Raw genomic sequence first — 14,444 nt, 5'->3', positions numbered from 1 at the left:
AAGGTTTGATATTTTATTCGTAGTTATCGTGTGTTCGAACATTTATGTTACGCGTTTTAATTATTTAATCTCGTATTTATTCGCTTATTTATTCATCTATAATCATCGTGTATTTATGTAAGTGGGTGGATTGAAAATTTTTAAGCTACAAAAAAATAACATTTTTCGTTTCAATGAAAGAGAGAGTTGGTTTTACGAAAAAAAAAAAAAATGGTTTCTCAAAAAAGGCTCAAAACTTTTCATTCTATCCATGTATGCGTGCGTGTGCTGTTTTTCTTGACAATGTAATCGATGCATGTAATTTTATAACGTGTGAAGTGTATTTTGCTTTATATTTATTTCTTTCAAATATATTTATCTTTTGACCAACTGTAATATTTATCAATCGAAACGAAATATATCTCTGGAAATTCATTATTTATACTATCTGAGAAACAATTCAAATAAAAAAAAAATAAAAAAACAAAATAAGAAATAAAAAATTAGATACGGCCAACATTCAAATTGTTTTCATTCCTATATTATTTTCTATAAATTATTATATTTCCTTTTATTATTCTTCCTTTTTTCTTTCACGAATTCGTAGAAAGGATTAAATAGATTCCCTCATTCGTTTTTTCTTTAATTCAAAAGATTTATTTTTAATTTAATAAGTTTTAATTAATCATCGAGTAATATATGACAATTTGAAATGTTATTGTATCTCCCTATTTTGAATTTTCTTTATATTCCGACTACTGCAGTCAAATAGATCTTTGATAGAGTAAGTAGAGTCATCTAGAAACAGTAAAATAGAGTAAAGTTCGTTTAAGTATTATCTTTCATCAGTTGTTAATAATAATTACCCTAATATTTCCTTGTTTATACTTCAATAATACACACGTATTTAGACACTAACAATTAAATATAATTATTTTAAATTTTCTTACAATAAAACTATACTATTTATACTATCAAAGAGAGAATACACTATTCTTTAATAGTATTGTACTGTTATCGCGTTAAGTATTATATCTACTATCGTCCAATAGGGGTCCTAATGGTAATAAAAATGATGCTGGGTAGATAAAACAGGGGACTTGTGAGTTTCTATATACTTCACCATAAAAAACTTGGCATAAAATCGCAACAGCAAAAAAAAAATGATAAATTGAAAATATTTACCTATTGTTTATACATTATGAACGATTAATTTATTTCTTTTCACTACCTTATAGGTTATTACTTTGGAAATCAACTTTTAATATATCCTCTGCAGATATTCCAACTTTACTTTTATTTTTTTCCAAGGGTGCTTGCGCCTTGAATTTGTGGTTGCGCATGTGTATAACACATCTCCCACTCATGACGTCACCATTTCATAATTATTCAAAGTTCAATAATTATTTTCAACTAATTAACGATAAATACAAAATATTTGATAAAATAAAGTTAAGCAAATAGTGTGCAATTAAGAGCACTTATTTATTTTTATTTGTTGTTGCAAACTTCCTTGCTTTGCTTAGAAATAGGAAACAAAATGTTGGTCTTTTTAATTATTAATAACTAATTATTTAATTAAGTAATATCATCAGCAGTTATGAATTTTCATTGAGCAAATTGTGTGTAATTAAGAACACATTCATTTTTTTCTGCTGTTAAGGTTTCTTGCTAACGTTGTAACGGTGTTTTTAGTATTATTATTTTAAAAATATAATTTACTGTTGCATAGGTAGATATCGTTCTTATTGACCGAGAAATTGGCGCTACCGGCCAAAATATTATAACGAATAATTTTAAGGTTAAGACTTGTAGTATGTTGTAAACAAAAAATATCTTTTTACATTACTTTCATAACACAACTATTTAAGAAAAATTAAATTCTTTCGAATATGTTTATAAGTAAAAGATACTTGTTATTCTTAAAAAGTTATAAGAAAACGTTCATGAATTGTTATCCTAAATTTTATAGATTAGACAAGTACTATTCTAAACAAAGTGATTTTATTTATTTCTACAAATGTCGCAAGAAACAACAGTTTAATTTCTATAGCACCGTAACTACTAATTTTACTCCAATTTTGTCTCAGACGTTACAAAATGAAGTAGTTGATTTGTACATAAATCTTCGAAATGGCAAAGTGTGCTTGGATGATTTCAAACAAATTATACAAATGTATGATGAAACAGACAATACATTGTCAAACGATATTGGCTTAATATTACTCAAATGTTGTGGTAATTTACTACCTAATGTTGATTTACCAACAAGGCAAAAATTAACTAGTCAAGTATGGAATCTTCTTCACAAGAAAGGTTGTCAAATAACTTTGGAACATTATAATTGTCTTCTTACAGTTTATGCACAAAATTTAGAAACTATAAATCCACATGAATTCTTAGATAAAATAACCATAAAACCTGATCAAAGTATATATTGTTCCCTATTGAATCTACTATCGAAAACAGAAAATGTCGAATTATTAGTCGCTACTAATATAATATCAAAAATGAAAGAAAATCTAGATACGTGGGATGAAGAAATATTCAATATGATTGTTAAAGTATATGCAATGCAAGGAAACATTGAAGAAGCTAATAAAGTAATCAAGGAAATGGAATCCAATAAAATTATGCCATCTCCTGATACTTATATTTATTTAGCATATGGTTTTGCAAAGATGGGCAATATTTCCAATGTTATGGAAACTTTTGAAAAATATCATCCAAATACTATGAATATTATGGAAGTTATTAAAATTCTTAGTCGTCATGGACATGGAGAGCACATAGAAAGTATTTTAAAATTTCTATCCAAATCATTGAAGTTAACTGACTTAAATCTAATTACTAATACTATTACTGAACTTATATATGCCGGCGACAGAATAAATACTATTAAGATATTAAATAATCTTCCTTCTTGTCCAGAAGTTATAAATACTTATGTAGAATATGTTAAATGTTTTGTAAATGAAGATATCCAATCGAATAAGCCGGATAAAGATATTTTACAAATGATACATGAAATCATCAATTATAATTCTTCTCCGTATATCATAAATGAAGCTACCAAAATTACCTTATATAATGGCAGAAAATTATTGGCGCTTACTTTATTTGAAGATATGAAAAAATATAACATCCCAATACGTAGTCATTATTATTGGCCACTGCTATTACAAGTGCAGAAAAATGCAGACAAAAACAAATTATATTCTCTTTTTTCACACATGATATCTTTAAATGTAGAGATAGATAAGGATACACTCATTGAATATGTACTTCCTTTTATAGATGTAACTGATCCCATTAAGACAATAACAACATTGAGCCAAAAAGAGATTAATTTTATGACTCTGGTAAGAAGCATCAGTGCATTTCTTTTAGACAATAACAGATTAAACGATTTATTATCATTGCTGTCTAAATTGAGAGTGAATCTTGATTTTTGTGATTCTCACTTACAAAAGTCTCTTGTTCAAGGGTATATAAAAGCAACCAGTGCATCAGATTATGCATCATTAATGCTACAAATACCTCATATAAAGAAACCACCATATTTGTATATATTGAATGCATTATTAGATGATGCATTTGAATCTAAAACTCTGAAGCAACTTATTAATTTTTTACAAATATTAAAAAAACATAAAGTGAAATTATCGGAGTCAGAGCTCGATGTTATGGTAAAACGTATTTTTAACATAAAAGTAGATGCAGTTGAATTAGAAACTGTTTTTAATTTATTGAGTGTTGAAGAAATAGATTTAAATTATAAAAGTAACACATATAAAAGAAATGAGTCTAGCTTAATATTATCGGTGAAACCTCATCCAACAAAAATGGACATAGAGCAACTACATAATCATATGATAGAACTTAAATTTAAGAATATGAACATTCGTGGCGTGCTAAAGAAATTATTGGACCAATATTGTAAACAAAATGATTTAAAGGCTGCCGAAAAAATAAAGGAAGAGATTATTTTAAATAACTTCGATTGGACACCAGGAATGAGAGCAGGGTTGTTTCATTTGTATGTAAGAAATAATCTATTGGATAAAGCTGAAGCTGAATTAAATGAAATTCAAACTAAATACAGCGAATTTAAGTTAGATACTAGTAAAATATTACTGTATGCTGTTTCTCTAGTAAAAAACAATAGAGTAGAAGATGCATTTAATCTAATTAACAATGTTAAAAATATTAATATCTCTTCAAATACTATTTCTGGCTGTTTAAACTTATTGATGGCATTAATCGAAAGCGAAGATCCTGATGATGCAGAAAAAATGATAATAACTCTCTCGGAAAATAATTATTGTAAACTTGACAATATTTTGTTTTCTCCTTTGATTGAAAGACATCTTATGATAAATGACATAGAATCTGCTGCAGATACTTTTATTTACTGTGCGAATAAATATAAGAAAACTCCATTAAAACAAAAATTATTAGATATATTAATCCAGAATTCGGCTGATTTATCATTATCGTATACTGGAGATAAGTTAAAACAGATTTTAAAATGTATAACTGATATTCACGGAGAGCCAGTGTCTATAGTAAAATTGATTATAGCATTAGCACGAAGTGATAAAGTTCCAGAAATACAAATAATATTTCAGGTATATATCATATTTTCATCATATATTATATTATATTATATTTTATTATATTAGATTTCATTTTATCTTCTAAATTATTATTTTATTATATATACATATATTTTTCACAAACACAGAAAAAAGATGTGCAAATGAAACTGTTGCTTTACGAACTTCGAAAAAAAACCCATGATAATATACTTGATATATTACTAACTATATTTAAAGCTATTAAGAATGAAGACAACACAAAAGTAAAGCATATGTGTGATTTTATCCTTTCGACCTATGGTATGATAATATTTTCTCAAGTATTCTTCAAATATTTATCTAAATAAATTTAAGAAAATATCTTTAATCCTATTCCTTACAAATCTAATTATTAACAGATCAAAAAAATGATTACAAAGGAGGCGCTGCATTTTTAAATGAAATGAAAGCTGCATCAATACCAATATCTAAGAATAAATTGGAAAGGAAGTTTGGAAATCTTGTGGCTCAATAAAAAACAAAGAATGCAATATTAAAATGTAATTATACTATTGAGTCTTCTGTATGCATATATCCAATTTAAACGGATTTGAAAATAAGAACGTATGTCATGTATAAGAAAGGTGTAATAATTTAATAAAGATTTTTGAAATTGCTTTCAAGTATTGTACCATATTCTTCCATTAATTTCAAGGCTTGCTGTTTACGAGGTAGAAAATCAACGTGTTCTTTCTGCCTTTGAAGTAAATCATTACTTTTCTTATTTTCTTCCTTTAGATTGAATAATTTTTTTTCAAGTGCCTCAATTTCAAGAAAAATTCGATTTTCGTTAAAACGCGCCTTCGCTCGATTATAATTATCTTTAACGGTTTTCAATTCTTCCTCGCTAATTTTTTGCTCGTTCATTAATTTTTTATATTCAGCATTCGCATCTTCGTGTTTCATTTGACTTGTCATTTTAAAACCATTTAAATTTTCTAATTTTATTAATTCAAATTCTCTGTCATTGGTTTGTTCGTTAAAATCACTTATTTCCGATTTCAATTTATGCTCTAATATTTCTAATTTACGCAATGTATCTTGTAATTTGATATAATCATTGCCTAACATTTCAAAACTTTGATCGTGCGATAAACGCTCATTGTCGTAATCGTAATTATAATCATTATTGGATTTATTTAAAATCAATACTTCCTCGCTCCTCGTTAAATTCCTGTTATCATCGGCATTGGATATTATTTCTAAATACTCTACGATCGATAATTCTAATTTTTTAATCCTATCCATTTCCTCTGCTTTATTCACTTCAAAAGTTGAAGCAAATTGTTCCATAACTTCTTCCCGTTTTTGCAATTCTTTATATTTCGTTAATTTCTCAGTTCTACCGTCTTCTAAATCAGTCTCTAATCGTTCCAATTCTTCCTCCAATTCAGCTATTTGTCTTTTTTTACTAGCCAGTTGCGCTTCCGCGGCTGATTTGTCCATATTGTCTTGTTTAATTTTTGACAATAATTGCTCTTTTTCTTTATCAGGCGACAATCTATTCCTTTCCTCTTCCCTAAGTTTATCCCTCTTATCTTCTGCATCCATTATCTTAATGTGAAGTTTGACAGCTTCCTGTTTCAAAGGAGACAGTGCTATTTGTTCCTCCAAATTGCTGTGTTCCTTCGATAATTCGTCAAATTCTTGCTGCATCCCGTTGATTGATTTTTCCACTTGAAGTTTTTCTTTCCTAAGTTCATCGTACTTTTCTCTCATTATTGGATCCATCATTTCGACTAATCTTTCCGTACGTTGTCTCTCCAATTCTATTTCTTTTTCCGTTTTACGTAATCGTTGTTCCATTTCTTGTCTACGTTCAAACATTTCCTCAATCTCTACCATGGATCGTTCATTTTTCAACGAAAGTTCTTTAGCCTCTTGATCTACGGATTCTTTGTCGATATTCAAACTCATTTTATCTACGACAATATTATAATCAGCGAGTTCTCCTTGCAATGACGTTAATTCCGCTGCCAGATCCTTAGCCCTTTTATCGTAATGCAATATTGTTGCCCTTTCCTTATTCTGCATATCGATGTCTCGTACGATAGTAGTCATTTCTTGCGATAATTCTCTCATTTTTAATTGTATTAATCCTTCGTAATATCTTTTATCCTGAACTTGTCTGTATGATTAAAAAAAAAAAAAAACAAGAAAGAAAAATCAAATTAAAAGTGTTTTATTTCTTTAGACAACTTACTAACAGAGATACGTGCAAGGTAAATTAATTAAAATTATCATCTAAAATAACTCATTGTCTATTAGTGTTACCAATGAATTATATTATAGTGTTTGATTTTTTGTTTTGAAACATCAAAGAACATTGAGTTTTTTCTACGCTAATTCCACGCTATTGCAAATAAAAAGACGAATAAAGAAATAAAATATGATAATTCGTTTTATTTTTTAATCAAATTGTAATAAATCCTATGTGTACCTTATAAAATGCTACATAAATCATTATAATATTTGTTTTTTATTCGATCACAAAGTTATTTCAGATGATCATTTTTATTGACTCATTCTGTACGTATATCTCTCCGATAATAAGTTAGAAAATGCAAACCTTGTCATTGAGGATCCTCTACCAGTTCCAGGTCGAATTGGAGCAATTCCATGCTGAGTGATGGGTCTTTCAAGAGCTGAAATCGACAGTCCCGTATTTAAACGTGTCAAACCCGAAACAGAAGCAGATGGTGCTCGAACCGTTAAAGTATTTCGAGGATTCGCAGGAGTCCCAGGACGAAAATGACTGTAATCTTCTAGATTTTCTTTGATTCCTCTCCTAGACGTTGGTCTTTCCATTTCTTTACTTTCGATTTTTTTCACGCTTTTCTCGAGAGCTTCTCGACGCCAACGAGTTACAGGCCTTTCCATTTGCTTCGCACTTTCTATTCTTTCCAAATTCATTTGACACCGAGGTACTATCCTAATCGATAATTTTTTATGTCTACTTTTATCTCTGATGACCGATACAAGAATGAAACGGAATACGAAACGTAGCGTTTCATTCATTCATCCAATGTTTTCGTTCTTATAGTCATGGCAACTAACATAAGTAATATACAATTCCGCTGATAAGTATGACGCATGCGAAATAATGTAAGAGGATGTTGTTCGAACGCAGTCAATGAAAAATTCTTCATTTTTATGCATAAGTTATTGGAAAACCCAATATTTTTCTACGAAATTTTGTTTAATGTAAATTGTATAACTGTAATTTATATATGGATCGTTTATTTTGAAAGTGGTGTAAGTCCATTTTCTGTTGTTTCGAGAAAATTAAAGGTTTGCATATTGGTTAATTTCAAAATATTCATTAATTATATCAAGTTCAATAATGTTTCTATTAATTTATCGATATGTAATTTGATTATATGCATTACTTTTAGGATAATTTAACTAAAATAATGTATATTTATAGGTTGCAAATGGACTTATACCACTTTCAAAATCAATGATCATGCAATTTCATTTACCGACCAATTTTAAACTTTACAAAATATAGAAATTTTGTAAGAAATTAAACACGGACTAATTATACATACATAATTTACATTAAATTAAACACGAATTACGCGATATCTCATTATTTTTAAAAATGGACTTACACCACTTTCAAAATAAACGGTCCATATATTTTAATTGTTAATGAAATAAAAGAAATATATATTTAAACGGATTTGTTAATTTTATTAAAAAGGTCTTCGTTCGCTGCAACTTGGGTGAACTCGTGGTAGAACTTGAATAATCACAATAAAACTTGCGATTTAATGTATTATTTAAAAATGTTAATAGAAAATACAATTAATATCAAACTAATTATCTGCTTTTAATCATCATTTAATTAAATAATTAAAAAAATAACGTAAATAGTTTCTATATTTACTTCTATACATACGTAATTCATTAACATTTACCATTTTAAATCTTTCATTAGGATCAGCGCTACGATCTACAAACCATCCAACGAACCATCGGTAAAGCAGGAAACCCTGGAGATTATTTCAAAATGGCATTGTATTTCATTTTCTTCTAATTCAGATTAAATACTCAAATATATGATAAATCAATGGTAAATCGAAATAATAACGTTTCAAATATGAACAACATTTATGCGATGATAATAATTAATGACGTATAACAATGTGTAAGAGAAAATAAAATAAAAAAAAAAATAAAAAAAATTAATTTGAAAGCATCTACTAACATTCAGATCTCGATCATGCAGCATCCGACAATGTTCGTCAAAGTAGTTTCCAATATTAACGCGAGACGTAAAAGTCGACGTGCGTGTCTTTGGTTTCTCTATGTGTGATCCTAATGACGGTGATAGTTGTTGCTGTTGGAAAGGAGGGTAATGCGAGGAGGTACGCATATATATATATATATATAAAATATCTAGTATAAGAGAATACAACTCGTACGTCTTGCATGATCAACGCGATATCAACAAAGTTCGTTAGCGAAGAAAATTGGCGGGAAAGGATATAAAAATAAGAATGACGCCTAAGGACACCGGCAGCAAGATCGTTTCAACATCAAAGGAAGAACATATTCGGATTAACGCCGACCCGACACCCTTTTTTCGATTATCCGATGGCCAATCGAATCTTTCGAGGTAAGAAATACATTTAATACGAGTCTTCATACTTGGTTACAATTTGTCCTACTTACGTAGGAATAGTAAAACGAACAATAGATTTGATTTCGTTTACGGATAAATCGGTATGTTATTTTTTTCTCGATACAACGAACAAAAGTATTACACTTTTTTGTTGTTGTTTTGTTTAGATATAACAAAATAGTTTAAATAATACAAAGTTGTTTTTTTTTTTTTTGTTATATTTATTCTTATAATATTTTTATTGTGAGAACAATATCTAGATATTTTTTTTTCTAACGCGAGATTAATGATAATGCATAAATTAATGCGTGAATCTATACCATGAAGTTTCGAGAAAAGAGAAGTTGGAGAAAGGTTTGAGAGCGAAGTCTTAAATGAAATCAGGTGAATGGCATGGAGCTTCTTCTTTTGCTACTTCCGTAAATAATTGTACACGCTCACGCATTTACTTTCAACGTTCTTTACTTATTCATGTTTCAAGTGTATTCGCGTTCCCTCGATTTATATATATACACACACGTGTAAATATACAAGGTGTTCCAACGACAAATTTTTATCAAAATTATTATAAAATTTAATAATGAAACGTTAAAGTTCTTTTTTTCCACGAGTCAATTTTGTATCACAGTACAAAAAAATTCTTTCAGATACATTAAAATGTATATTAAATTTCGATACAAATTTTCATTTTAAATAAATCTTTTCAAAATGTGTAACACTGATCTACATGCATTAATAAAATCTTCTCTCAGTGATACATGAAATATATTGCACTACTTCCGGTGTAATCCGACGACTTTCTTCGACTATGCACTGCCGAAGTTCTTCTATTAAAACCGGTTGGGAGGCATATATTCTGAATTTTAAATATACCCATAGAAAAAAATGCAAAGGGTGTATGAGACCAGGCGGACCTGGCGAGCTACTCGATCTCTTGGATCAATTTAATAATCGACAAAATATTTATTTCAAAATTACTATACTGGAACTGCATGGAATTAAGGTGTTTCATTGTTTTGAATAAACACTTTTTTTTTCGTATATAGTAATTTTTTATTATTTTTACGATCAATTGCAGTACGGTAGTTTTTTTTGTTTTTTTTTTTGTATAATAATCCAAACGAACACTTTTTAATTTGGACACCATGTATATTCGTTCTATACGATAATGCAACGTATCTAATCGAAACTATTCATTAGCATTTCTATCTTATTGAATGACGATTTTTTTGGTATATGATGTATTTTTCGATTAATTATAGAATACCATAAAATAATCATAGGTATTGGTTAAAATTTGCCAGTAAATCGTTCGATTTTAATATTCGACGAATGACATCTTCTTTTTATTATTTCAATGAAATGAATTGAAATATTCGTCCTTGATTGTGAAATTTTATGCTTATTTCAAAAGGTACTTGCAAGTTGTATGCACTTTGAATAATTCATCATTATACGGTGTATCTTGAAAACGTGGGAAAATATAAAATCGCGTTACTCGTTACTCATTCACATTTATTAAATATTTGTACTCCGAGTATAAATAATAATCAAAGAGATAACAAAGAAGAAACAGAAGATGAAATTATCTATCAGTGATTATATATCTCTTGTCTCGAGACGAATGTGTGACCATATTAAATTTTCTAGTTAATATAATAATCTTACAAGTGCATATATATCAATTTAAATTATCGTTCAATATGTTCGAAAATATTTATCGAATTGTATAAATATCATTTTTATTTTTTAAATACGTTAGATGATCTTCGATGATGAAAAATTAATAAAAGACAAGACGAGATAACGATAAGGTAAGACTTACGTTTCTGTTAAACGTTACGTGATTTACGTTGATAAAAAAAAATATAAAAAAAAATCCATAGTCGTAGCTTTCTAACGAGAAATCAAAATTCTACTATTTTATAATTATTTTGTAGAGTTTTTCTCGAACGATCGGAAAAGAAAAAGTATTGTTTTATAAAAGACATTATTATATCAACTTCCTTCTAATGTATAGTTCGATGACCCACGATCTATCGTGATAATGATGATGATGATGATGACGATGATAAAATAATGACATTCGTAATAATAAATTTTGCGGTTATTATTTTATCACCATGAAGAACCCAATCATTACGGGATTGAACAGATTATATGATAGACGTGAAAATCAGGTTGAATCAAGCGTAAAGCTCGATTATGTAAAATAAATTAACGTGAAGAGAAATTGATAGACGTTTGGGACTAGAGAAATGAGATTTAAAATGTGAAATAATTTATATATTCTATAGAATTAACTTAAGTCAAGATAATTGAATTAAATTTATTAAATGTGTGTGTATGCGTGTGTGAAAATGCATAAACAACAAATTATTTCGTTCATATAGTTTTTACGTTTTTCTTTATTTATTAATTCATTACAATTTTGTACGATTTATTTAGAAATGATAAAAATGCTGCAGAATCATAATCTAACAATTTTCCAAAAGTATAATTTCAAAAATTGTTCGCAACACATACCTGTTTTCTATCTATACACAATTGTATTACATTTCTTCTATTACAATTTTATTTCTTCCATAATTTATTCACACTATTCACAAACTCACATTGATTACTATTAAATTTCAATTTAGGAATCACTGAAATAATCAAAAAATCTTCTTGTCGATTCTTCCTCGCTGCTAATGTCGTGACCTTGGTCGTCTTCTAGCCATGCATAGCAAACTCAGAAGCTTGGATGCAGTCGGTTCAACTATTCAGAACCCCGCCATCCGTTACCCGAGTGTATTCTGCACACCGCCAAGGTCATTGCTCCCACCTTCTCTCTTATTTTATCAAGAAATCTTTTTTGCCAGTAGAACATTTAGGCTATTTTTTTGTTTAACTTGAATTCCGATTCCTGGATGATTTAAATTTTCGTAAAGATAAATATTTAATAAGGTATCACAGAGTTGAAGAAATCTTAATTAAATTATCTCTTATAATGTTAAATAGCTTGTTCATTAACGTGCTGTTCCAGTATTAATTATAATTCATTCATTTGCTAATTTTTAGGTTATCTGATACATGCACAAATACTTCAAAAATGTATTTCATTAAATTGTCTTTTATTGTTAAGTTATAATTACCACGTTTTATAAATCTTGTATATATATTTATATTTAATAATTATATATATATATAAATTAAGTATGTGTGTGTGCAATATATATATTTTGTTTTGTCAAACGTTATTTCAAACTTTAAACGTCGAATTTAGGTCTAACTTTATTATCTAGAAATTATCTTTGTTGGACTAAGTCTATGAGGCCAATCTTAAATGAAAAAAAGAAACAACTTGGTCTGATATCGAAAAAGATAATAGTAGAGTTGTTTAAGATTAGTTTAATCGAAAATACGTGTGTACAATAGCAATCAGACCTTTGGAATTATTCGAAACAGAAGAATTAAATGTATTATCGTGTCGCACGAAAATAATAAGAATTCGTTTTTTATTGTTGATGCTCCAATAGAAAGTTTGGTTCTTCGACTCTGATCGTTGCACTCTTCCTCTCCCTTTCGGACGATAAGAAAAAGAGAATAAAAAAAAAAAAAACGAAGATACGTTTAGTTGGGCCTTGAGAGAGAGAAAGTCTTTAGGAAAAACGATTCTACCTACGCGTGATTCTAAACACGAGTGTTATAATAGTGATTCTTTTCTCACGAACGTTTATTAAGTGAATTGTTTACGAAAAAGAAACATTTTCGAAACACGTGAGTAACTTTTTTTTAACGTATAATATCATTCTTACGAAAAGAGTTTGCTTAAAACGTTCACTTAAATATCTAATCTGATTTATCAAAAATTATCATATTCGTATCGACGTGTATTATATTTGTGTTCAATTAGTCAAAGTTATTAACTTTTCGTGATCGTAAAAACAATCGTTCTATATTTTTGTTAAACAAAGATAATATTCTTTTTATCAATTTATATCAAACGTAATTCCATTTATTTTATCCAATTAAATTTATTTTCAATAACAATCGTTGATTTTTCTAATTTATTTTGATAATTGCATAAGTATTTTGTTTCAAAAATTAAAACAAACGAAACATTGCAAATATTTTCTGAGATTTATGAATTTTTTGGACGATTAAATCAATTGATATTCGAAATCGTACGAAATTTTTTATAAAAAGAGTGAGATGAATGGAAAAGGATGATAAGAGAGAGAAACTATAGTGATGATCGGTAGGAGCGGACGAATTATAGTTCAAAGGCTATTACCGTGACCGGATGTTCGCAACTAACTCGGCTGTTGTTGGATCCACATCTGACTTTCCTTGTAATTCTAACACGCTCAATTCAAATCGACTATGAACGACTGTCTGTAAAAAGAACGGTCACCTAAGAGAAGAATAAATCAATGTAACAGTTTAGTTTACTCAAATTTCTCAAACTGGACCAATAATAATGGACATTTGGAAAGAAAAATCTACATTTTTCGTAAGCAACGTTGTTCACGTTACGCATAATGTTACATTAACAAAATCAATCTAAATAATATCAATTACATTAAATCGTATATCAATTTAATCAATTATTTCATTATTTTTCTATTGTATTAAATAGATCGGATTTTAAAATTAGTTTTTTTTTCTTTTTTTTTCGCGAATTAAAAGGTAACAATAAGAATCGATTTTAGTGATTCCGTTATATCGAACCGAATAGAGAAAAAAAAAAAAAACAAAAATACAACGAGAACCTCGGTGTTACGTAATTTCGTATGAAGTACGTGTTTCGGTATCAAACTAGCGTGACGGGATTGAACCGTTTTTAACCAAGCATTGAAATTTGTCACGTGTATGACAATTCTTGCGGCTGTCAATAAAATCTTTCTTTTGGTTTTTTTTTTGTTCTTTTTTAATTTGACCAATTTGAAATAAATATATTCGTGAGTGTTCGTACACATATACCTGTCAATTTTATTTTTATTTTCGAGTGTATGTGTAGAGATACCTTACGCCTACGAAAAGTGTCGCTGCTCATTCGTGAACTTCGAAAAAACGAACAACGATGATGAATCATTCCGCGAATCGGATATAAAGAAGAGTTGCAATTTTTAACCGGTCATCTTCGACCGGTTTTTGATTCAGGTATAAATCCTTGGGACAAAATATATATATATATATATATATAAAAG

At 28.4% G+C, this 14,444-nt stretch overlaps 2 protein-coding genes across 2 annotated transcripts; one reads left to right on the top strand and one right to left on the bottom strand.

Annotated features, from left to right (window-relative positions):
* The first annotated feature begins 1,793 nt into the window (after nucleotides 1–1,793).
* On the top strand, nucleotides 1,794–5,242 carry LOC106789777 (leucine-rich PPR motif-containing protein, mitochondrial-like). Its single transcript, XM_014754260.1, has 3 exons — nucleotides 1,794–4,610; nucleotides 4,727–4,880; nucleotides 4,979–5,242. The coding sequence occupies exons 1-3, from the start codon at nucleotides 1,872–1,874 to the stop codon at nucleotides 5,092–5,094; spliced, it is 3,009 nt and encodes a 1,002-aa protein (XP_014609746.1). The 5' UTR covers nucleotides 1,794–1,871; the 3' UTR covers nucleotides 5,095–5,242.
* On the bottom strand, nucleotides 5,214–7,836 carry LOC106788729 (intraflagellar transport protein 74 homolog). Its single transcript, XM_014752229.1, has 2 exons — nucleotides 7,189–7,836; nucleotides 5,214–6,747 (listed from the first exon to the last, which is right to left on the bottom strand). The coding sequence occupies exons 1-2, from the start codon at nucleotides 7,635–7,637 to the stop codon at nucleotides 5,214–5,216; spliced, it is 1,983 nt and encodes a 660-aa protein (XP_014607715.1). The 5' UTR covers nucleotides 7,638–7,836.
* Between the last annotated feature and the right edge of the window lie 6,608 nt (nucleotides 7,837–14,444).

This window comes from Polistes canadensis, unplaced genomic scaffold (assembly GCF_001313835.1).
Source record: "Polistes canadensis isolate GaletaPanama2010 unplaced genomic scaffold, ASM131383v1 scaffold_6, whole genome shotgun sequence".
In the NCBI taxonomy this organism is placed as follows: domain Eukaryota; kingdom Metazoa; phylum Arthropoda; class Insecta; order Hymenoptera; family Vespidae; genus Polistes; species Polistes canadensis.
Note: the sequence above shows the minus strand (reverse complement) of the source record. Positions and strands in the feature narration are given on the sequence as shown.